Source organism: Chlamydotis macqueenii, chromosome 4, assembly GCF_036417535.1.
Source record: "Chlamydotis macqueenii isolate bChlMac1 chromosome 4, bChlMac1.mat, whole genome shotgun sequence".
NCBI lineage: Eukaryota > Metazoa > Chordata > Aves > Otidiformes > Otididae > Chlamydotis > Chlamydotis macqueenii.
In genome coordinates this window covers 35,319,050-35,344,757 of record NC_141559.1, presented here as the reverse complement: position 1 = coordinate 35,344,757, position 25,708 = coordinate 35,319,050, and the positions used below count along the sequence as shown (strand labels likewise).

General features: G+C 43.0%; 1 protein-coding gene across 1 annotated transcript in view; it reads left to right on the top strand.

Moving 5' to 3' along the window:
- Positions 1–25,708, top strand: part of TNKS (tankyrase) — a 147,294-nt gene that overhangs the window by 61,095 nt on the left and 60,491 nt on the right. Inside the window, exons 4-5 of the mRNA XM_086747786.1 lie at positions 15,222–15,258; positions 16,175–16,250. Of these exons, the coding sequence (XP_086603912.1) occupies positions 15,222–15,258; positions 16,175–16,250 (113 nt within the window). The remainder of the gene's footprint in view (positions 1–15,221; positions 15,259–16,174; positions 16,251–25,708) is intronic.

Below are 25,708 nucleotides of genomic sequence, written 5' to 3'. Positions count from 1 at the left end.
TTGCTTGCAGGGTAAATCTCACCTGTTAAAGGCAATTCTGTGCTGGAATTGAACAGATAAGCTGGTGCTGAGAGACTCTGGCCGGTTAGCAGAACTGTCCAAAAACCTGGGTGACCGTTTTGGAGTTGTAGAGAAACTAATTTTTTTTTTTTTGTTCTTGTTATGCATTCTAAAAATATCAGACATCAGTGAAGAGATGTTATTTTCTCAGTGATACACTGTTTCATATGTGAGTTCGCTGGTTAGTCTTTTGTTGTCCATTGCTCTGGAAGCACAAGATTTATTTTCTGTGACACAAGACAAAAATAACCTTTCCTTTGAAGGGAGTTGTGCAGATTCTATTTAGTTTTTAGCAATCATAGCAAAAAAAAATATTCTGAGTACAACTTTTCTAGTTTCCTGTAGATAAAAGGCAATCAGGTTTTTTTTTTCTTTTATGTTAAAAAAGAAAAAAAAAGTTTGATGCTAAAACTAGAGGGATGGAAAGAGCAAAGTAAGACATTAAAAAAAATCAGCAGCATATTCATATATTAAATGCGATACTTGTCTAAGAATAGCGAGAATAACATTTCTGTGTTTGCATTGCAACTCGTGCTGGCATTCCTGGCAAATCTGAAAGACAGATATTTTAAGTGGTTCCATTTCAAATGATGCAGTATCCTGTGGGAGCTAGATGAGAACTCTAGAAATTGTTGGTCTAATTACCCAGTAAATCTTGCCTTTCATGGAATTTTTTTTTTTTTCCCCCCTCCTCTTGAAATCTTATTGAGCTATACAGGGAAACCTGTTCCTGATCACTGGCAGGGAAAATGCAGCTCCATCTCAAGAATCTGGTGACTTTTGTCTGTCCGCACAACTGCAAGATGGTAGATGAGTGTTTTCCTTCAGCATGGCTAGCAAGTTGGAGGGCAAATAATTTATGGCTTAGGTGCAATGTGACTCTTACCACGTGTGGCTGTACCTTCCCATACAGGACATTCTCTTTTTACTAAGGTTAGGAGCAGCATCTTGGAGAGGGTGAGAAAAGGGGGAAGGAAGGAGAGGAGTGTGACTGTCTGCTAAGACCCTGCTTCTTAGCTGCTGGCCAGGAGTCCCTCCCTGAAAGCACCGTACTTCCAAGTATGGTTCAAGTTGCCAGAGGACACCACTGATTCTTAGAGGGAAATTTTATTGTGAAGCACCATCTGTGTGTTCAGGAATGATGAGGGCTTCCATATCTAAGCATAGCCTTCTATTTGAGCCAAAATGGTAAATATAAAAACTGTCTTGACAAAAAACAGAGTCAGACAGATATCTTACACCATTCGATGACTCCCAGGTAGCCCACAGCCAGGAGTTAAAACTGCTGGTCTGACTGTTGAATGGAAAGAGGGAAACCAGAAACTTTTAGTACTCTCTCTCTTTGAATATTTCCTTGCCTGTTCCTTTTCAGCCTTGTACCCTCCATCCAAATACAAAATCGTTTTGATTGTAGTAAAGGATGTTATGCTGCTAGAACTGTTTTAATGGCACACTGTGATCCAGCAGGAGCTGTCCTTTCTCTGGGAGTTTGTTCTTCCTCCCTGCAGTTTTCATTGTTCAGCTCTCTGAAGGCAGGCCCAGTTCTCTTCCGACCTGTCTTTGCTCTCCTCTGCTGAGGTGTGCTCAGAGGGTGGCAAAAAGGAGAGTCAGCATCGGGAAGCAAGATGTCTCAGTAATAGATCCACCATCTCCTGCATCAGTTACTGGGCTCTAAAAGAAATGGATAAGCAGGAATCCTAAGCTGGTGGAGGGGAACGTACTATATTATTTCTCCTTGATGGTGTGTACTCTCTGGAAGAAGTGGTAATACTAAGTTAGCTCATGCTGAACTTAGTATTCACTGGACACTTAGGACACAGTAAAGAAAACCTGCATTAACTCTTGTGTGGTCCTCTTTCCTTTTGGATAAAATGGAGGTTTAAAATACTTCTTTTTTTGGAAGTTAAAAATGAAGCGTACCTCAGAATAACTTTGAAGTAAAGCCATTGGCAAAATAGGCTGGTTTAGGAGCTGCTGGTAATCCTATTACCTAATAAGAGGATCATTTAAATGTATTTTCTTGGGGATATTTAAGATCATTAATGGTTGTGATGAATAAGGAAAGTAGGAATACTTTTTTGACAATTATATTTTGAATTACTTGAGGTAAGCGGAGTCTTTAAATCTAGTGAGAATTACTGGAAGTAACTGAGAATGGCAAGCAGTATTTTTCCCTGCTTCATCCGGAACATAACTGCAGGTCTATGCAGAAACCTGCAGAGCTGTCGTGCCAAGGGTACAGGCAGTTTATGTATTTTCTTTGACTGACAATGAAGAAAGAATATCTGATTTGGAATCTGATTTTTGCATATACCTGTGACAGTGAAATCCTGATACTTGGCTCTCCAGGGCAATAGAAATAGTGTGCACGGTGTATCAACAGTGTCAGGCTGGACATAACTGGTGACTGGTTTCCATAGTCATCTTGTGTAGGGTATCTCTTGAACGGGCAGCCCTGTATTGCATCAGATGAAACTTCCTGTGCATAAATGAAAAGCTGAAGAACGAATGCTCGCCTTTGGAGGTGAAACATAATGACAGCAGTCTGGTGAGCTAAAGTTCTTGTCTTTAATTAATGAGTTAGTATTTCTTTACTTCTATCTGCCTTCTTTTTTTCCTGTGGTGCTATTCTGTTTCCAGTTGTTGTAGTGAACCACATTATCATTTAGGGCAATGAGCGGTTGTTTTTTTTTTGTTTTGTTTTTTTGTTTTGTTTTGATTTTTGGGTGTTGTGGTATTTGGTTTGGTTTTTATTGTTTTTTGTTTGTTTTGGTTTGGTTTTTTAAGAAGTCATATGTATAATCCTATTATCTATGAGGAGTGGGACTCTGGGTTTGTCTAGTTTGGAGAAAAGGAGGCTGAGGGATGACCTCATTGCTCTCTACAACTTCCTAAGGAGGAGAAGTAGAGTGGGAGGTACAGATCTCTTCTCCCTGGTATCTGGTGACAGGACATGTGGGAATGGTTCAAAGCTGCACCAGGGGAGCTTCAGACTTTAGGAAGCATTTCTTTGCTGAGAGGGTGGTCAAACACTGGAAGAGGCTTCCTTGAGAGGTAGTTAATGCTCCACACCTGTCAGTGTTTGAGGCGTTTGGACACTGCCCTTAACAACACACTTTAACTTTTGGTCAGCCCTGAATTGGTCAGGCAGTTGGACTAGATGCTTGTTGTAGGTCCCTTCCAACTGTACTGTTCTGTTCTATCATGCATTTAACTAGCAAAGGATTTAAAGTGAGATTAGTATAAGAGACTTAAAATGTTTACAAAACTTGACTTGTATGTAATATTTCATAGTTCTTTCATTGTTCATAAATAATGTAACCCTTCACAGCAAGACCTCCTGCATATTGGCATTAGATATTATTATTGCCATATTTCCACCTTGTGGTATGTTATGCCAATAGGAGTAGCAAAAAGTGCTTGAATGTAAATAACAAATTCATTTTCCCCCAGCTGATGTTTTAGTAGAAATTTTTTACTGAGGGCAACAGTTTGCAGATTTAGATTCCAAACATTTTCTGTAAATCCAAACTTTCTTTCCTTCCTCTTACAACACACCCCTGGTCACAGGGGGCACGGAGCAGCTCTTTGCCCAAGTACCCAGAGACCACACCACCACTCACATGAGGCAAAGCTTGATCTGAGTTACTGTGACTGACCGCTGAATGTGCAAATGTGTGTTCAGAAAAGGTATGAAAGATAATTTTAAAAAATGAGACAAAACAAAGGGAACCATTGCTTTTAAATGTATGTTCCCTATATCATAAGATCTGATGGGAAGGATAAGGGAGCAGAAGGATGTATTCAAGTCAAACACAGCTGTTCTGTACTCTGGGGTGCTAGCATGAGTCTTTCGTATCAATCCATGTACCCTATTTCCTGTCATGCTGCTGTCTCCTCTCTCCCCCAGATTGTACCAAGCTTTTCCATATTTTCCAGCTGTCTTGACTCTTAACTGGCAAACAAAAACCCACAGGGAGGGAAAACTTGCCCACAGCAGCAAGGCAAAATTATTTCAGTTATATGGCTTTAATATAATTATAAAAGTGGTTGGGTTATTTTGTTGCCTTCTTTCTGGTGTGGGAAAATGTCTATTTTTCAAAATATTTAAATTGAACTGTTAACAGATTAGTTTTCTCTTTGGCTGACAGAATTGTTCATTATGACAAAATCCATTACCTCTATTTTGACATCCTTTTGGTAAGGATTTACTTGCTGTACTTGGCTTAAGTGTTGCATAAAAGTTAGTCGCCATTTTTCTTTTATTTTTTTTCCCCCCTTAATGATACATCTGCTCTTGGTAATTAAGATAATTTTGCAGCATTGTTTTCTTTAACTTCCAAAATACAGCTAAGTGGTTTATTGCTGTGTATTTGACAGGTTTGCCCTGTGTTTCCTCCGGTTCCAAAGGAGTTTCTTCTGCTTGCTATTTTATGGCCAAGTAGGCATAGGAAATGTTTTGTGTTTTTCGTCTAGGAGGTAGAGAACTGGTTTAACTGGATTTGAGTTCCTTCCAGGGTATGTGCTGCAGGGCAAGCCTGGCAACACAGGTGCATTTTTGTGAGGTGGCATCCTCTGTTTTCTCAAGCTGGTAGGGTAAGTTTAGATACCTGGGGCAGCTTCAGATGTACAGAGGAAGGGTTGTAATGTTCAGTAAAAAACTCTTGAAGTCAGTTAAAAAATACTTTGGCACATATGTACATTTTGTTTCTCTCATTCATTTCCTAGCAAACATTAGAAAACTCACTTCTTTAAATCTGTACAAATTGTTAGTACAAAATCCATCATGTTTGCTGTATCTAAGAGAGTATAGATTTTCTGCTTAAAATAAATGCTTCAGTTTTGAAACCAGCTATAGATTTACAGACAGTGTCCCCAGCTTACTAGCATGTTTGATCTACAATGGGAAAACTGGAGAGATTACAAAATTTAGTCTGCTCGTATTCACTCTGGAGTTATTATCAGAGAAATATTAGATGATGGAGCATAATTTTGGAGCTTACTTTTATAAAATATGGCTTTCCTGAGGGTTATATATATTTTTTTTGTTCTTGCTAGTTTTCTTCCATGCTTTGTGTCAGTTATAAACAGGCATTTATGGGGTTTCTCTTCAGAGAATATTCTGGGGCATCAAATAATTTCCTTGTTTGGGGAGATTGTTTGGAAGGACAGGGGAGGGAGCTGGCTTTTGAAAAGGATGCACTAATATGAAAGCAGCTTATTTCTTCTGCTCAGTGCTGGATATACTACTTGATTATCTATCCATCTCTACTGTACTTGTCTTTGACAGAGACTTTTAGTCCTTTGTCTTCATGTGGAAAGATTTCCTAGAAATCCTGGAGAGAAAATACATATGCAGATGTATTACAGAAATGAGAAACAAGCAGTTGCTGGAAAAATGGAATAGCACAGTTTTAGTTATTAATATGGAGCATGGCCAGAGTAATGGGAATTACCGTGGAGATTTGTTTTTGCTGATAGCTGGATTTAATACAAGAAATGAAGGGATGAGGGAGAGCCATGGGAATGTTGCCTTTGCATTAGGCGTGAAGGGGTGGATGATGGGGAAGACTCAACAGCTCTGGAAAAAAAAAAAACAATGAAATTTCCTTTTCCATGTGTATTTCACAAGAGATCTTGTGAATATTAAACTTTGAAAAGGTGAGCCTCATCCCCTTCAGTTTTTCCCTCTCACCAGAGAGACTTTAATTGCAGAAGGTTTGGATTTTCTTCCCAGTCTCTTGAAATTCTATGGTTCTTTTTCTTCTTCCAGTCTGAACCTGAAGACATGACAGATGAGAGTGGTGGTGTGTCTTCAAGAAAAGTACAGCATTCGGAAATAGCGCAGTTGTATTGAAAATAATGTTTTTCACACTACAAATAAAACATGGGTGTGTGCATGGTGTTTATATGAGTAGAATCCACTAATATGAAGAAATTCAAATGACTTGTACACTAAAGAGAATGAGTTTTAGAAGATTTGTCAAATGTATTTCAGAAGAGATGAGATTGTAGGTTATGATAGCATTGTTGACGGTAAGGTGATTATATGGATTACCACATGACGGATGGTTTTACGGGTTTTTTTCTTTCTTGTTGATTTGTTGGGTTATTGGCTTTTAAAAATTATTATGATCTTGCAGTACGTGTTGTGTCCTTTCCCTGCACATTCTGGAAGATGCCTGTTTGACCCCTGTGATTGATTTAGCTTCATCGTTGTATCTTATGATTTAAGAGTTAAGAAATTTGAAACCCTCTGACAAAGGGACTTTTTAATTTTCCTGCCACTGTATGGTGAAGGAAACCTGATAGCATTTCTTTAACAAGTAGGTCAGCATCACTGAAAAGGGCTCCTCTGCGAAACAGAAGTATGTTCTGTGCCAAATGTAAACTTAATGGTGCTATGATTGCACATACACTGAAAACCCATTTTGATATACCACCTAATCCTTCATAGTGACCAAAACACATAATGTACATGCAGTTTATACTTAGATGTGAAGATGTGAACTGGTCTATCTTATATATGCTTATACAATATATGTGCTTTGAATTGGTGGCTTAATAGACAAGAACTTCTTCCAACACTTCAGACCCTAGCAGAGGTTTTGCCAATCTGCGCTATACAAAGCTGCAGATTTCCTGACGTGCCACTTCCTGCCAGGCCTTGGAAGAGATCCAGCTTTCTCTTTCTAGACTAAATCAGAAATGCTCTGGATCCGAGCTCTGTCCACTTAACTGAAAGTTATTCCAGGTAGGATGCTGCTAGCTCAGTGGTTTGGTAGAGTTATGGCCAAAACCAATGTTTGCTTATTTCTTTAATTCCCACCACTCCCAAAACATCTCCCTAAAAGCACTTCCCTGTTACCTGAGCCATTTAAAATTTTTTTTAAATTTCTGCTACAAATGGCTGACTTCAATCTGTGTGCACAGGTCCTGACTTATCTGCAACACAAGAGGCAGAGTCAAGGTACCAACCATTTTCTCTTTGGCAGCATTTCCCCTTATCTGCAACTTGTTCTTGGAGATGTTATCTGCAGAGTTGCTTTTCTGTCACTCTTGCATATAGTAGAGTTGCTCTGTGACAAGAGCTTAAAATTAGGGTCTTGGTGTGTTCCCGGTCAAGCCTAGTAGCTTATAAAATCGGTGCATTTACTTATAAAAAACAGCTGAGTGGAGAAATGCAAGAGCATAAAGAAGTTACCCCAACCAAGAGGTGAGTAAAGGAGTACAATAATAATATCTGAAATTATTGTATTTGTTTCTCTTTTCTGTTGTGTTTCCTTGTACTGCTTAGTTATAAATGCCTTTCCCCAAAGGACATTATTTCAACATATCTTTTTTTTTATTGTTGAAGTTGTTTTGCTGTGTCAGACAGTTATTCCCACAACGTTGTGCTTTTTGGATGTTCTGATTTAACTCCCTATTTTAATCTCACCTGTCGCTTATGAGAAGTTAAATGAGGGAAAAAGGAATTGATGAGTATTTTAATGGAGTGATTGGACCCTTCCAAAAGCAGTCACATTGAAAATAAAATTTGAGTTTGCTAGAAAAATGTTGTGGTGTGTTTTTGGTTATTAGTTGGTTTTGTGGGGTTTGTGAGGTCCTCCATGGGCTGCAGGTGGATCTCTGCAGTGGGCCTCCATGGGCTGCAGGGGGACAACCTGCTCCACCATGGTCGTCACCACAGGCTGCAGGGGAATCTTGGCCAGGAGCCGCATTACTCCTCCACCTCCTTCGTCACTGACCTTGGCGTCTGCAGCCGTTCCTCTTTATTCTCACTCCTCTCTCTATTTGCAGTCGTGATTGCACAGGAATCTTTTTCCCTCCTTCTTAAATGTGTTATTCCAGAGGTGCTACAATTGTCACTGATGGGCTTGGCCTTGGCTGGTGACAGGTCCATCTTGGAGCCGGCTGACATTGGATCTGTTGTACACAGGGGAAGCTTCTGGCAGCTTCTCAGAGAAGCTGCTTCTGTAGCCTCCCCACTACCAAAACTTTGCCACACAAGCCCAATACAGGTATTCAGATGAAATTTCAACACTTTTGGGAGAGAGAGAAATAGGGTTATTTGTCATAGAATCGTAGAATGCTTAGAGTTGGAAGGGACCTTCAAAGGTCATCTAGTCCAACCCCCCTGCAAGAAGCAGGGACATCCCCGACTAGATCAGGTTGCTCAGAGCCCCATCCAACCTGGCCTTGAACGTTTCCAGGGATGGGGCATCCACCACCTCTCTGGGCAACCTGTTCCAGTGTTCTACAACCCTCACTGTAAAAAATTTTTTCCTAATTTCCAATCTAAATCTACCTCCCTCTATTTTAAAACCATTACCCCTTGTCCTATCACAACAGGCCCTACTGAACACCCTCTCCCCATCTTTCTTGTAGGCCCCCTTGAGGTACTGGAAAACCAATATCAGGTCTCCCTGGAGCCTCCTCTTCTCCAGGCTGAACAGCCCCAACTCTCTCGGCCTGTCCTCACAGGAAAGGTGCTCCAGCCCTCTTATCATCTTTGTGACCCTCCTCTGGACCTTTTCCAGCTGGTCCATGTCCTTCTTATGTTGGAGGCTCCAGAACAGGACACAGTACTCCAGGTGGGGTCTCACCAGGGCAGAGTAGAGGGGGAGAATCACCTCCCTCGACCTGCTGGCCACGCTCCTCTTGATGCAGCCCAGGATGCGGTTGGCCTTCTGGGCCACAAGGGCACATTGCCTGCTCATGTTGAGCTTCTCGTCCACCAGCACTCCTAAGTCCTTCTCCTCAAGGCTGCTCTCATTCCCTGCCCAGCCTGTATTTGTGCCTGGGATTGCCATGACCCAGGTGCAGGACCTTGCACTTGGCCTGGTTGAACTTCATGAGGTTGGCATGGGCCCACCTCTCCAGCCTGTCAAGGTCCCTCTGGATGGCATCCATCCCCTCCAGCGTGTCGACGGCACCACACAGCTTGATGTCATTGGTGAACTTGCTGAGGGTGCACTCTATCCCACTGTCCGTGTCACCGACAAAGATGTTGAACAGGGCTGGGCCCAGCACGGACCCCTCAGGGACACCACTCGTGACCGGTCTCCACTTGGACATTGAGCCGTTGACCACCACTCTCTGAGTGCGGTCATCCAGCCAACTCCTTATCCACCAAGTGGTCCGTCCATCAAACCCATGTCTCTCTAGTTTAGAGAGAAGGATGTTGTGTGGGACCGTGTCAAAAGCTTTGCACAAGTCCAGGTAGATGATGTCTGTTGCTCGTCCCTTGTCCACCAATGCTGTCACCCTGTCATAGAAGGCCACCAAGTTGGTCAGGCACGATCTGCCCTTGGTGAAGCCATGTTGGCTGTCACCAACCATCTCCTTGCTCTCCATGTGCCTTAGCATGTTTTCCAGGAGAATCTGCTCCATGACCTTGCCAGGCACAGAGGTGAGGCTGACCTTAAAAGTCTTTAAAGTATGCTGTAGAATTGATTCATTATGTTAGTTTTTTCCAGAATTTGGGATTTTTTCTTCTGTCTCATACACATGCGTATATGATGATCATGTGTCCTAGTTCAGCCCTGATCGGGACCAGACTACGCCGTCTCTCTCTCACTCCCCCCACCCTCCGAGAGAATAGGGAGACATAATATAAGGAAAAGTGGCTCGAGGTTTCAGATAAGGACAGGGAGAAATCCTTAAAGTTACTGTCACGGGCAAAACACACTCGACTTGGGGAAAACTATTCATTTATTACTAAAAACAGCAGGACAATGAGACAGAACAAGATAATCTCCCTCCACCCCTCCCTCTTCCCAAGCTTAACATTATCTCTTCTACCTTCCCCCCCTCCGATTGGCACAGGGGGGAAGAGGGAATGGGGGTTACGGTCAGTTCATCACCTGTTGTTTTACGTCGCTGCTTCATCATCGGGGGAAGAACTCCTCACATTCCTCCCCTGCTCCAGCCTGGGGTCCCTCCCACGGGCCACAGTCCTTCGTGAAACCTCTCCAGCGTGGGTCCTCTCTTCCTCAGGGTGCAGTCCCTCTAGAACAGCTGTCCCAGCAGGCCCTCCATGGGCCACAGCCGCCTTCAGGCCTCCACCTGCCCTGGTGTGGGGTCCTTCACGGGCTGCAGGTGGATCTCTGCTCCTCTGTGGAGCTCCATGGGCTGCAGGGGGACAACCTGCTCCACCATGGTCGTCACCACAGGCTGCAGGGGAATCTTGGCCAGGAGCCGCATTACTCCTCCCCCTCCTTCTGAACTGACCTTGGCGTCTGCAGCCGTTCCGCTCACAAGAAAATTTCTTCACAACAGGCTGGTAGACACCTCTCAGGATCTTTTTACATCTCATTCACATCTCATCTCCTCTCCACTTCTTGCAGCCGGGCTGGGCCCAGTCGGCCGCCCGGCGGGAGGCCAGAGGCTGAGGCCTGCAAGGCCCACAAGGCTCGCGCCTCCCCCTCTCTGCCCCTGCTCAGCGTCTTCACGTCTTCTCCTTCTTTCTTTTTTCCTGTTTTCCCCTTCTTAAATACGTTATCGCAGAGGCATTATCATGGAACATTCTGCTGCCAGTTGGCTCGGCCTTGGCCAGCAGCGGGTCCACCCTAGGCCCGTCTGAGTCCACTGAACAAAGAGGAGCAACTTCTAGCAGTTTCCTACGGAAGCTGCCACCTTAGGCCCCCCTCACTAAACAAAACCACAACAATCATGTTTCACAGGCTCATGTAGTAAGTTTAAAATTTAAAGTTTCCTAGTGAATTCAAGTTAGAAGTGGATTGCTGATTATTCTTTGTAACTGTAACAACAGAATTGATTTATGCTGCACCTGGATTTTCAGTGAGACTCAGTGTAACATCACATAATCACGTGGCACTAATAACCACAAACATAGGAAGATGGCACCCTGAAGATGGGAAGGAGTAAGAACAGGTTGATGGTAGAGGAGGGATCGTAGAGACTAACTGCAACAGGCTGTTTGTGCTTTTCTGCCTGCAGCTTTTATCATTAAGCTGGAAAGCACAAATTCAAGGAGTGCATTAAGAGCCCATGAAGATTTCAGCCTGTCACTGTTGGTGTATGCCTGTCTTTCATTCTCCCAAGTACCGTGTTCCTCTATATATCTCCAGCTCAATACTCTGCTCTTATTTCAGTTACTTTAATCTACTCCAGTTGGATTCAAAGTGGCTGCTGATCAGCATGTTGTCTCGGTGCAAGGCAAGGTCTCCTGTTTTCCACTGAGATATCAATTGAGCTTCCAGCTACTGATCTACTTGATGTCTGACAGTTAATAAGCATTTGCTGCTGATCAGCTACTGCAAAATGCAGCAAGGGCCGGGTACAGCAGTGGCTGCAGAGCAAGTGGAGCTGTGGTCACTGTAGTTGACAGCAGCTGATCAGACGTCTTGGAGATAACTGGTTTTCTCCTGGGAGGGGACAGAGGTAGGACTGGTTAGCTGCCTGGTGGTAGCTGTGTTTTGAAAACCTGATTATTTGTGGTTACCAGCAGTGACCTCCCTAGTTCCAGCATAAATGGAGCAGCAGTGGTGTGATCTAGACCTAGAAGCAAGTAGAGAAATTCATGGTTTAAAGGATGCTGAGCTAGCTGTAAGCAATGAACTTGATCAGATGCAGTGAACACCAGATACAGCGGTTTCTGCTTACCTACCAGCTTTTGTATGGGATACTGCTTCAGTATAGCACACTGCTCCCCATTTCACACCCTTTCTGTCCTCGCCTTCAGAAATTCCCAGACCAACTGTCTCTGGACTACCCAGTATGTAGAGGTGAGCAAGTGCTGCTCTCATGGGCTGCCAGGCCGAGAAGTGGCAGCCTTTCTGGGCTGTTGCTCTGGGCTCTCTTGCATGGAGAAGAGAGGCACGGCCAGCAAGTTCTCACCTGCCTAGTGTGGCAGGATGTGTCTGGTGCTGTGGTCGTGAAACACAGAAAGGATAGGTTGAACTGAGATATGGTGGAAAGGCCAGATAGCAAATAGATGAAAATTTTTTGCAGTCTTGTTATTTCAGTTTTGTTAGACCTTGCCACAGACAACCAACATTAACTTTCACACCTCTATCACACAAGCTTTGTGCTAACCAAAAATATTGCTGCCAAAAATCCTCTGTATTGACACAGTGATTGGAAGGATGTTTTTCTCAAAGCTAGCAACTACTAAGAGATTTGGAAGAGTAATTCAGACTGTTACCTGTGCTTTGTTCTGCAGATGCCCTTTTGCAAAACTATAAATCCTAACTTACCCAAAGGAGCTGTTTAAGTGATGTTACTAGCTGGGTTCAAGTCAAACAGTTGGACATTCTTTAAAGAGAAGCATTATGTGAGGTTGATGGTCTGTGTTCCTGTACTTCAGCGCAGAACTTGAAATTCATTTCTGTCACGAGCACGCATGGTTTGTTTTCAAATGCTTTGCAGATGAATATTTTATTAGGTAGCTGTGGCCAAATGCTGCAGGATGGCTTTTGATACGCTTTGTAGCCAAGCGGCTTTAGCTGTGTTGGCAGAGCCCTCTGGTGGGAACGCAGCCTGTGCCAGCACAAGCCGATCCTGCGGGCAGTGCCACCCACTTCTCCCAGATGCCATCAGCCAGCCCCTTCTCTGCTCTGTGGCATCCCACCAGCTGTTCACTCCAGTGGCCAAGGGGTTGCCCTTCGCCAGGTTCCCAGCCAGGAGAGCAGAGCCCCATGGAGCCCGCTTTTTTTGCCTTTTTTTAGCAAACCTGATGGTGTGCTGTACGTGTCTGTATAATTTGAGGTAGTAATAAAGTTAGTCAATTACAAGATAATATTTTCCTAATCCATATCACAGTGTGGGAGAGTTGTGACAAATTTCAAGAATTGCTTGTATGAATTTCAGCAGTATCTGTAAATACCTTTTTTTGAAAGTACCACCTAGTACAAGTATCTGACTTACTTAGGCATACAGTGGGACATTTCTAAGTCAAGTGCTACAGCCTTCCGTTTCTCTTGGTCAGTAATGCTTTTGCTATTCAAGGTACTTAAGGAAAGGGCTTTTGTGTTTTAAAATACCAACTTAGTGAGCATGAAGGAAAAACGTTATTGCACTTGTCTAACCTCCGAATATTCAAAAGGCGGGTTAGGACTGCTAGATGCACTGCCAAACCAGAATGTGCAAACAGGTCTTTTAATCTGATTAGGTCCCTAAAGTGTCGATATAATACAGGCCAATAACTCTCCTGCGGGAAATCCAGCTGTTTGAGATTGTTGCACAAGTAATGCAGTAGTAATAAAGTGTCTTTTTTTTCCTCCTCGCATGCTGGCCAGAGCTTTTCACTCACCATTGATTTGAAACACTCACAATTGTGCCCAGTATTTTATCTTCATTAGGATAAAAGAAGAGGAACATGCACCATGGTTTGAACAGACAATTGCCTGTGGTAGACAGGAACCTCCTCTGATGAAGTTGGAGAGTCGGGGCAAGACAAAGGCGATCTTATTTTTGTGTCGTTTTGCTTGTTTCATGATCACATTTTCATTTAGACAGACATATAAATTCTTCCAAAAGCTAAATTAACCTTCTTGGCCTGTATTTGAAATGCCAATTTCAGTTCTTCACCCTTGCGTTGAACTCATCTGTTCCATCGCTGGGGTTCAGCAACACAGCCCAGCTCGCTCAGTTAGGAGAGCTGTCATGCAAGAGGCAGTTGTGTGGTGGTACTCCTTGCTGTGGATTGTTGTGAATTCCTAAAGCTGGATATGTTTCAGAAAGCAATTGAGCACAGTTGTGAAAGGAAAATTCGCCAGTATGATGAGATGCAGATATGGCTTTTTTCTGAGAACTCCTCTGGGACAGCCAGGGGGATGGGGTGGGAGGTGCATGGCTGCTTCCTCTCTGCCCTTGGTTGAAGGCAGGATGCTGAACTAAACAGGGCTCCTCGGGGCCCTGGAGAGGGCTGGTTTTCTTGTGGTTCTTGTCCCCACCCTGCTGATAACTGGAGGAGCCATGATGGGGGAGTACTAAGCTGTTTGCAATGGATGAAGGCTCTGACCCTCCGCCTGCAGCCTAGAGAAGCTCTTTGTTGAGGGACATTGTCTCCAGAGGAACCTTCCGGTTTACCTGTGGTCCAATCTGGCATTTCCCAGGGCCCGAAGGCTTTCTTCACCTGTAATGAGAGTTTCACTGCAGGCTTATAACAAATACACATAGGAGGCAGCACAAAGGTTTTTTCTTTCTTGCAGGACTTTATCATCTTCCTTTTTTTCTTAAAGCGTTGTGGTTAGAGGCTTTAATTCTCTGGCGGGTGGTAGATGGTCTGTTTTTCAAGCCCTGCATCTTTTTGGCTGTTAGGATACCCTCTGCTCTGTGACAAAGCTGCTAAAAGCTATTTTTCTAATTTTTGAATTTAAATTCCCTTACACTTGTATTGTACAATGTCATAATGATTCAGCTTTGTAGAATACCGTCTTACTTCCACACGTCATCTTGTTCCATGTTCTTTTTAGGATACTCACATGCAATTTTAGTCCTCTGATGCAACAACCCTCCTGAGTTTTCTGTTGTAACTCAGAATTTCAAATGTAAATGTTGCTTTAACATTCTCGTGGTTATCTCTAATCTCAGAGTCTCGTAACAGAATCTCTCAGAGAGTTCATACTCTTTTGTCTGTGCTTTTTATTTCAAATGCGTATTTGCTTGGGAAGTGGCTGATGATATAATATTTGGAATTTGTAAAATAATCACTGCTCTTCTGATGAACTTGGTGAAGTCAGAATTACCATTCAAATAGGCAGGTGAGAGCTTTGGAGATCGGTAATCTGTACCTTTTAAAAAGCTGCACTGCCTCGCTTTTGTCTCAGAATTTATTATGCTTCCCAAGTATAATGTGACATACTGAATAGGGCAGGGGGTGGGGACATTGTCTTCCGCTGACATGCTGTTTATCAGCGGGACTGTGTTTCTGGACACAAGATTTCGCAGTCATTGGTTGTCCGAAGAAAGCCTTTCCATCTGAGGATTGGACAAGAAGATGCGTCAATTTGCTGCCCGTCTCCAAGGTACTGGTGATGCTGCCTCCACAAGCTGGCTAACGTCACAGCTCCATCACCCAGCGGGGTGTGGGCTTTTTTCTCCTCTCCTGTTTTAATTCTGTATTTGCTTCATACTGCATTTCTTAATCTGTCTTCTGCCAAATGCTAACAGCATGATATTTTGCAATCATTTAGGTGAATACAAGAAGGACGAACTCCTGGAAGCTGCTAGGTGAGTGCTGCTTAGAATATAAAGCATATTTTGGGGGTGGAAGCAGGAGAGGAGAGGGGATTTTTAAAACACTAATATTTTGTCATTGCCGTTCCATGAAATGATGCAAACAAACCACTTAATTAGCATAAATCTCTTTGGACTTTACAGTCTGGTACAAATGGAAAAGCCTGTTTATGTAATTGAAATCCCCCACTATGGTGATGATAAGGTTAATATTGAGTTTTTGCTTTAAGCTGCTTAAAGCCTTTTTATCGTTTTGTGACTGTTCTTTTTGGGGGCAATTTAAATACTGGAATTTTTATTTTCTTTTGGTTTTTACTGCTACCTTAAGATATATCTTGAAAATAGGCTTTATCAGAACAGAGCGTAAGGAAACCTATACAAAAGGTGTAAAGTTCAGTCGTATATTCCAAAGATGCTTTCATCCTTCCTTCTGACAGCACAAGACCATTTTATATAGACCGTTAACCCTTCTAAAAATTTCTGAAAATTGGTATGCAGTTGTTTCAAATGTTATGAGCCATATGCTATGAAAATGTATTTAATTCAGAACATTTAATTCAGCAAATGGCTTTCAGAGGATCTGTAAAATTAGGTAAAGGAAATACAAGATGGGCTTTCAGAGCATCTGTAAAATTAGATAAAGGAAATACAAGATGAGGTTAAGGAAAGAAATTAAGAAGTGGTTTTGCATGATCTTTTGTAATGCACTTAACTGCAAATTTAATATTCTTTTCTGTATTTACCCTTGGTTTTGGAATGTTCAGAAGATCCTTTAGCCATCTGACTTTCGCCCTGGCAGAGTACAAATTTCAATATGCTATACTTTAATATCCAGCTCCTTAGCAAATGTTTTGCAAAGAGCTATGTCTTTTTTTCCCCTTTTCTGTAATCCTCTCCTCTCCATTTACAGGAGTGGTAATGAAGAAAAACTGATGGCTTTATTGACTCCTTTAAATGTGAACTGCCATGCAAGTGATGGGCGTAAGGTAAGTTAATACCTGCTTTCTATTTCTGTTATTCAAGAAAGGCCGATTTAACCGTATTAGGAAGCATAGCTGTACAAACCAAGGGGGGGGGGGGGGGGCGGGGACGGACCCGTGATGTCTTTTCACCATAAAATTAAATGCTGTTGTCACAACTGCAAATGTCAAGTACAGATCAACAGTCGGTGGACGTGGATTTTGCGTGTGTCTTTTCTTTGAAATGTCAGACCCTGGCATACACGTAAAGTGAAACTTTAAGGCCTTTTATAAAAAAACCCAAAATATACTGTTGCAGATGAATAAAATAACTAAGTCAGGAAAGTTGTTATTTGTATTTGAACATTAACTGGGTGAGGTGGTTGGTATTCAGCTTAGCTCCTAATGCCTGCCACGTAGACTGGCACTGCATTGAAATGCTTCTGCATTTTCTTAAATTTTACATTATTGTTTTTACTTTCTCTAGCAGGGATGTTTGAATGAGTTAAAATAAGGATTAGGCTGAAACTGGAGGAGGGAAGAACATACGGAGTGAGAAATAGAGCCTATGATTTTTTATGTTGTAGACAGAATATGATGGTCTGTCTAGACTGTTGGATTTACAAATGTTGGTTATTTTAATTTTTTTTAACTCTGTACCAGAATGTTCTTAATCTACATCTCTTAAAAACATCTCTCACATGTAACAGTACATCTCACTCTTGGAGAGAAAGGCATGGGAGTGTTTTCCTTTGTATTTTTCTTTATTTTTGGTGGAGTGTGTTACAGCATAGCATAAAACCTCTGCCCATTCTGGAGCTGTTGTGGAACAGCCCAGTTCCACTGAAATCAATGAAGATAGACCAGTTTACGCTGCCTTTTCATTAGAAGACATGTTGTTACTGATTATAAGAAATGTAGCTCCATTGTGAAAAAATTCCTATTTTTTAAGACACATTTTAAAACGTTTTCTTAGTTGTAATGCCTGTGATACCTACTATGTGAAAGAAAACCCAGCCAGTTTTTTAATCGTTTACATTTATCACTGATGGAAAGTTTATGAATTTACAGATTTTTAAAACAATTTTATAATCTGAGGGCAGGCACATGAACAAGGGCTTTATTTAGTTCAATTGTCTCAGAATTGGTGAAATATTCCCCATATTTTAAGATTAAATCTATTTCCCATAGTTCTTAATTTCCCTTTTCTTAAGACATTGCCTTTCAAATGAGATTGTATTTAGTTATCAATAGTGCACTGTGTTGTTATAATTTATCATGGTGGTATACAGCAGTGCATTACTGAGTAATTGAGTCCCCATCACTACTGATTTAAGGCCAAAGGCAGGATTTTGATTTCTGTCAATATGGAGACGAATAACCCCTTTCAGATACGTTATGCAGAATATTTATCACTAAAAAAACCCCTAGCTTTTAAAATTCATATTAAGCTACCAGAAAATATTTATGTATTATTAAGCTTCTGAATTTGAAAATTTATGCCAAAAGCTCAGAAAGCATATTGCCGTTAAAGCTAATCGGTGTGGACACTGATAATTTGTTTGTGTGTTTGATTGTTGGTAAATGCATTGGTTATTAAAACTCATTTTGGTTATTAAAACTCCTTTTAAGATGGCTTGCCATTTTTATTAATTACCTTTTAAAAATGATATCTACTAGATTTTTTTTTCCCCTGCTATTTGTGTACAGACTGTTTAAGGTGAAGTAAATCTCTGTAGCAAATGTGCTGTATAACTGTTAAGTATTTCATTTGTAAGGCAAAGCTTTCAGGTTCTGTACTAGCACAAGATCACTTGGAGTTTAATCATTCTAAGCTGTGCTGCAAATGAAGTGAACTTTTCAGCCTACAGCACAGCACTCTTGTGAATGAAAGTCTCCACTGGTGTAGGTGCCTCTGATTGACTTGCACTGATGTACACTAGCTGAGAAGTTGGTTTTTGCATTCCTTGATGCTTTTCATAGTTATTTTTTGCAGATCCCTTGAGTTTTCAAGCCTCAAACTTATCACTGTGTTAAGGCCACAGACTTAACGCGGCTGTCAGGGCCAGGAAATGCCGACTCTGTGGAGTGACCTGAGATTCTTAGCATCACGCTTACTCTGCCATACAGACATATCTACAACGTCCTGTGTACAAGTTTCTCCAGTTTGCGCATTCCTTAGCTTTGTACATTTCTGAGGCGTCCAGCATTACTCTGATAAGGGCAACATTTTTCTTTGTAGGTAGGAGATTGAGTCCAAGTAAGGAATGGGTGATTATTTTTTCTGTATAGCAGATGGTGGTAGTGGTTTTTTCATACTTTGGGGTAACACCCGTTGCACTAGAACTGAATAGCCTCTGTGTCCCATGCATGCTAACCTCTGGAGTTACTGGATTTCCCAAACGCTGCATCTGGCTGTGAGGTTGTGCTTCATAGAATACATGAAAGAGGTGGAAAACTCTGACAGTAGCTCATGGTTTGAAACCAGCTTGGGTTGTATATAACAAAGACTTAACTCCATTCTGTGTGCTGCTTGCAGCCTTTTTGAAAACTATTGATAGCCAGAGTGTGATTCCTACTGGACAGGAGTCTATGCTGCTAAAACAGTTACAGCTGGTGCTGATAACCATCACTCCATCTGGTTTTTTAGCATAGAGGTCAAAGACTGAATAGGAGTGAAAACTGAACTTGCTTCTTCCCCTCAAAGTCACAATTTAGATAGATTATGCACGTTGTAGAAATTTCACATTACCGTAGCTCTTCAGCTGTTGCCTGAAGAGGGAATTCATTCTCTGTTGATACTCTTACAATTATTTTCTGGAGTGAAAAATGAAGGAGTGTATGCAAAAGAGCAATTTTATACATCAGCTAAAGCATTCCTGCATACCAAAGATCTAGGTAGTTTATCGGCTTTTGTTTTAATGACAAAGGAAAATCAACAATAGTATTTCAGAGAAACAATTATTTCATTGAGCTAGGTAATGCTTGATTTTTGAGTAAGTATTGGCTTATGTGCCTGTTGAATATACATGAGGGCACAAATAATAGTGCACAAGTACTGAGCTATAGAGTGTAGAGCTGTGCAGTACAGGGCATGCAAATTAGAGTGTTATGGAACGGTAAAATTTCACAAGAACTGTTTTGTTTTGTTTTATTAAACTCTGTCCTATTTGTTTACTTTTTAAAAAGTAATGCCTGAGCTGAAATATAATAGTAATTTTTTTCATGCCGATTAGTCTTATTTTGATTTTTTTTGACAGAAAACTGGAGAATCATAGAATTGTTAGCGTGCAGTATGGTGTGTAACATAAAATTTGTGTGTTACATCGCTTCTGTTTAGGTTGCTTTACAAAGTATTTGCTCTGTTGAAACTGAACGTAGACAAAATGCACGGCACCATATTCCCAGTGAGTCTGAAATTGCCTACTGTGTCCAGGCTCTGAGCTCTGCCAAACTGGTCTTTAAGTAATCTATAGAAGTAGTGACTTCTACAAGGCATGCTATACAGTATTCAAGTTAACAGATGGTACTGAACTTTCACACTGTTAAAAAGCCAAAAAGGCCAGTAAAGGTATGTAGATTCTGGAGACTTGCTTTACAACCCCTATTATTTTCCTTCAAATATTCTTTTCCTCTGGCGTGTCTTTTTCAAGACTCAGTTGTGGGTGAGTTTTCAAAAAATGTTTGTGACTGTTTTAAAACAACAGGTTCCTATCTCCTACTGTAAGCTAAAGCTGTATTATTTTGTCATGGAAGGTGGATTTCTGACTTTTTAGAACAGTCACAGCTTACCTAATCCAGTAGTTAGTGCAAGGGGCAGGCTTAAAATACCATGGTTGCAGGCTGAGTTTAAGCCATCTCTTAGCCCTCTCATTTCCTTTGGAAAGCTGTTGTGGACACTTGAAAGGCGTTTCAGGAAGAAATTGATGTTGCCTCCATTTTTGAAATATAGAAGTATCTGAGGTAATAAAGAAATGTTGGTTTTAGCACTTCAGATGAGGAGAACTCTACAAGGCAAACTTCCCACATCACTTCTTGACAGCTTTCCAAAGTGAACTGCATCCAGCTGAAATGGTAGCTATTAGCGATGGGGGGGCTGCATTTTTGTTTTGAAGTTAGATTTTTGCTGGTGTATAGTATCCTGCTCCTGTAGTACATTATGCATGCTCAGATTATGCCAGTGCTAAAACACTCAGGTGTCATTTGAATAAAACCTTCTCTTCGTGCAAGAGAATGCAACTCCACCGGTCAGGAGTTACTCAAAAAACAGTTTGTTTTGCAGCTTTTTTTCAAAGTTCATCTCTTCTGAAGTAGAGCAGATATCTGTGATTTTGAGCTCTCTGGAGCACAGAGCAATTATTCTTTGGTAAAATAAAATGCATCCTTCCTATTTTGAAAGTATAGTTTTCATTGATCTGTTGCAGCTGTGTTTTGTATTTACATTTTCTATGAACCATATGAAAAACAGACAATACCATGACATTGCCTGTGAACAACTCGGTCTCAGGTATTTGTTCAGCATGAGGTAGGAATTACTACCAGAAGACAACACAGGATGCAGTTCCTCCACAGCTACATTGTTTTCTTTCCGATGCCTCCCCTGCCTGCCTCACTCCTTAGAAACCAGAAATGTGCAAGTTTCTACAGCAAGTGAACTAGAGAGCCCGGGCTGCTAGGGGTGGATGGCATGCACCTAACCGAGAAGGAGAAGAGTGTGTTTGGACAAAGACTTGCCAGACGCGTCTGGAGGGCTTTAAACTAGTGTTGCTGGAGGAGGGGGAGCACAGTTCAGCCCACTGCTGTCAGCATGGCGCCAGTGCCAGCACCGAGGGTCCAGAAGCTGAGGAAGGATCGCAGGTACATGCAAATGAACTTAAACTGTGGTCCAAAAGAACTCCTTGCAAGAACTCCAGCAAGTTGGCTTTGTCGGGGGCCCAGCTGAAGTGTCTTTATACCGATGCACGCAGCATGGGGAATAAACAGGAAGAGCTGGAGATGCTTGCACACGAGCAGGGCTACGACCTCATTGGCGTCACAGAGACGTGGTGGGACGACACATACGACTGGAGCATCAACATGGAGGGGTATAGGCTTTTTAGAAAAGACAGGAAGGGGAGACGAGGAGGGGGTGTCGCTCTCTACATCAGCAACCGGCTGGAGTGTGTGGAGTTCCGCTTGGGGATGGAGGAGGAGCTGACAGAGAGCTTATGGGTCAAGATTAGAGGATGGGGACGGACAGGGGACGTTACGGTGGGGGTCTGTTACAGGCCACCTGGCTGGGAGGACAGAGCGGACGAGGTGCTCTATAGGCAGATAGGAGCAGCCTCACGGTCACAAGCCCTGGTCCTCATGGGGGACTTCAACCACCCTGACATCTGTTGGAGAGACAACACGGCAGGGCACAGGCAGTCCAGGAGGTTCCTGGAATGCGCGGACAATAACTTCCTCCTGCAGGCGATAGAGGAGCCGACAAGGAGGGGTGCCATGCTCGACCTTGTGCTCGCCAACAGGGAGGGGCTGGTGGGGGATGTGAAACTAAAGGACAGCCTTGGCTGCAGCAACCATGAGATGGTGGAGTTCAAGATCCACGGGGCAGCAAGGAAACTACACGGCAAGCTCTCTGCCCTAGACTTCAAGAAGGCGGACTTCGGCCTCTTCAGGGACCTGATGGGCCAAGTGCCATGGGAGGCGGCCCTGGAGGGAAGAGGGGCCCAGGAAAGTTGGTCCACATTCAAGGAGCACCTCCTCCAAGCTCAGCAGAGGTGCATCCCGATGAAGAACAAGTTGGACAAAAAGGCCAGGAGGCCGGCGTGGATGAGCAAGGAGCTCCTAGACCAACTGAAAGTGAAGAAGAAAGCCTATAGAGGGTGGAAAAGGAGACAGGTAGCCTGGGAGGTCTACAAAGAGGCTGTGCGAGTCGCCAGGGATCGGGTGAGGAAGGCTAAAGCCCTGACGGAATTGAATCTGGCCAGGGATATAAAAAGCAACAAGAAAAGCTTCTATAGGTACGTAGGGGACAAAAGAAAGTCCAAGGAAAATGTAGGCCGCCTCCAGAAGGAAAACAGTGTCCTGGTTACCCAGGACATAGAGAAGGCTGAGGTACTCAATGACCCTTTTTGCCTCAGTATTCACCGATAAGGGCTCTTGTCTCACCACCCAAGCTGTGGAAGGCACAAGCAGGGACTGCGAGGATGAAGAACCGCCCACTGTACTCGAAGAGCAGGTTCGGGAACATTGGAGGAACTTAAAGGTGCACAAGTCCATGGGACCTGATGAGATCTGTCCGCGGGTCCTGAGGGAACTGGCGGATGAAGTTGCCAAGCCACTGGCCATCATATTTGAGAAATCGTGGCAGTCTGGTGAGGTTCCCAATGACTGGAAGAGAGGGAACATAACCGCAATTTTTAAAAAAGGGAACAAGGAGGACCCGGGCAACTACAGGCCGGCAAGGTCATGGAGCAGATTCTCCTGGAAACCATGCTAAGGCACATGGAGAGCAAGGAGATGGTTGGTGACAGCCAACATGGCTTCACCGAGGGCAGATCGTGCCTGACCAACTTGGTGGCCTTCTATGATGGGGTGACAGCATCAGTGGACAAGGGACAAGCAACGGATATCATCTACCTGGACTTGTGCAAAGCTTTTGACACTGTCCCGCATGACGTCCTTCTCTCTAAACTAGAGAGACTTGGGTTTGATGGACGGACCACTTGGTGGATAATGAGTTGGCTGGATGACCGCACTCAGAGAGTGGTGGTCAACAGCTCAATGTCCAAGTGGAGACCGGTCACGAGTGGTGTCCCTGAGGGGTCCGTGCTGGGCCCGGCCCTGCTCAACATCTTGGTCGGTGACATGGACAGTGGGATAGAGTGCACCCTCAGCAAGTTCACCAATGACATCAAGCTGTGTGGTGCCGTTGACACGCTGGAAGGGAGGGATGCCATCCAGAGGGACCTTGACAAGCTGGAGAGGTGGGCCTGTACCAACCTCATGAAGTTCAACCAGGCCAAGTGCAAGGTCCTGCACCTGGGTTATGGCAATCCCAGGCACAAATACAGGCTGGGCGGGGAATGGATTGAGAGCAGCCCTGAGGAGAAGGACTTAGGAGTGCTGGTGGATGAGAAGCTCAACATGAGCAGGCAATGAGCCCTTGTGGCCCAGAAGGCCAACCACATCCTGGGTTGCATCAAGAGAAGCGTGGCCAGCAGGTCGAGGGAGGTGATTCTCCCCCTCTACTCTGGCCTGGTGAGACCCCACCTGGAGTACTGTGTCCTGTTCTGGAGCCCCCAACATAAGAAGGACATGGACCAGCTGGAAAAGGTCCTGAGGAAGGCTACCAAGATGATAAGAGGGCTGGAGCACCTCTCCTATGAGGACAGACTGAGAGAGTTGGGGCTGTTCAGCCTGGAGAAGAGGAGGCTCTGGGGAGACCTGATAGCGGTCTTCCAGTACCTCAAGGGGGCCTACAAGAAAGATGGGGAGAGGGTGTTCAGTAGGGCCTGTTGTGATAGGACAAGGGGTAATGGCTTTAAAATAGAGGGGGGTAGATTTAGATTGGATATTAGGAAAAGATTTTTTACAGTGAGGGTTGTAGAACACTGGAACAGGTTGCCCAGAGAGTTGATGGAAGCCCTATCCCTGGAAACATTCAAGGCCAGGCTGGATGAGGCTCTGAGCAACCTGATCTAGTCGGGGATGTCCCTCCTTCTTGCAGGGGGCTTGGACTAGATGACCTTTGAAGGTCCCTTCCAACTCTAACCATTCTATGATTCTATGGTAATGCACCTCCATTCTTTCCTAGGACAGGACCATGCAGCACTGTGGATGAGGCAGTGATCTCGTGTGGAAAAAAAAAAGGCAATTATTTATTAAAAGGCCATTTCTAGCATGCACATGGTCCTACTTCATTTTATTTCACTGAAGTCTTCTGGCTTATAGTGACCCTTTCTTTGTTTATTCCCAGTTTTCAGTCCTTAACAGTTTCCAGTACTAGTCCTTAATACTCGATATTATGCCTCTCCAATGTCTTTGTCGTTATGCCTTTCCAAACCAGATGTAGACACCCTTGGATCCAGAATACCAGTAGCAGGCCTTTGCGTTAAACTTTGTGAGTGAAAGGAGATGTACTTGCCTCTTGGGTTTGATTGAGGTTGTTTATTCCATCGTGCCGTAGAGATGTTCTTTTTTCTTGTGCGTGGCATCATCCAGGTTCATGGATGCAGGGTACAGATGTAAGAAATCCAACTCTGAGAAGGTCTGCAATGCAGTGCTGAGTACCAGCATCCTTGGCCTGAAGCAGCCACTGCACAAGATCTTGCATGTGTGCATTTTGTGGAGAGGGTGGCATGCCCTTCAGCTTCTGCTGTGGGACATCTCTGATACCAAGTAATGTCCTGTTGGATGGGGTTGCAGATCCCTTCTCTTACTTCCTCTGCTTCTTTCTCTCTCTTGAGAGATCGGCCTTGATCAGCCTGTAAACAAAGGGCTGATAAATAGAAATTGAATTCTAACAAGATCAGGTGAGTTATGTCTCCTGTTACCAGGGAGTCTCCAATTTGCTGCTCGTAAGTGGATTTGCCAGCCTCTGTTCCAGAATTCTGGTTGTTCTCAGGCGTTTTCATGAAAAATCCTGCAGTTCAAAAGAATACTGGTATGCCTTCCAGTTTCTGAGTCTATATGGAACAATCGATCCATGTTTTCACAAGCTTTTTTCTTTACAGTTGTTAAACCTACAGACTCAAGCAGAGGTTTAGATTCTCTTGTAATCGTGGCTCTAGGAGCTGAGGGTTGAAGAAAAATGCCATCTATTGCAAGATTTGTGAAAAAATTGTGTGCTAGTGACACTAAAAACCTTTACGACTGTGTGCATTTTTCTTGTGCTACAGTAATAAAAATGAGCTTAAACCTATAGGTCTGTTTGTTCTAGAAACGTATGGTGTACAGATTATACTCAGATGAGTATGGAACATCTTTTGGGAGAAATAATTTCACTTATAATTAAAAGTGTTATTTAAATGTTATGAAAACACACGCTTTTCTGCAGACAAAAGCTGCATATTTGAGCAAAATATTTGTGAGCAGATACCTGATGCAAGGCATTTTTGTCCTACCCAAGGGTATGTCTGAATCTCTCTGTGTACTCTACACATATGTACATTTTTTTTGGTCACATGTAATATATTTGGTGTCACAATTTACATTTTATCTTCCCAAAAATGTTATGAACTTTTTCTGCTGGTATACATTGTTTGTTTGTGGTGTTTGTAGAAAAGTCTCTAGTCTCAGGGTTTATCTCCAACAAAAAATAACTTGTGCAGAGGAGAGGAGCAAAGGAATCATACATTGAAACCAGATTAATGGTTGACTATGTATATTTTTGGTTCAGAACAAGTGCTTTCTCTTTGATTAGACTAATAAAATTAAAATAGTTAAAACTATATTAAATTTGTTTAACTAGAAAATGTAATTTTATTGCAGGAAAAAAA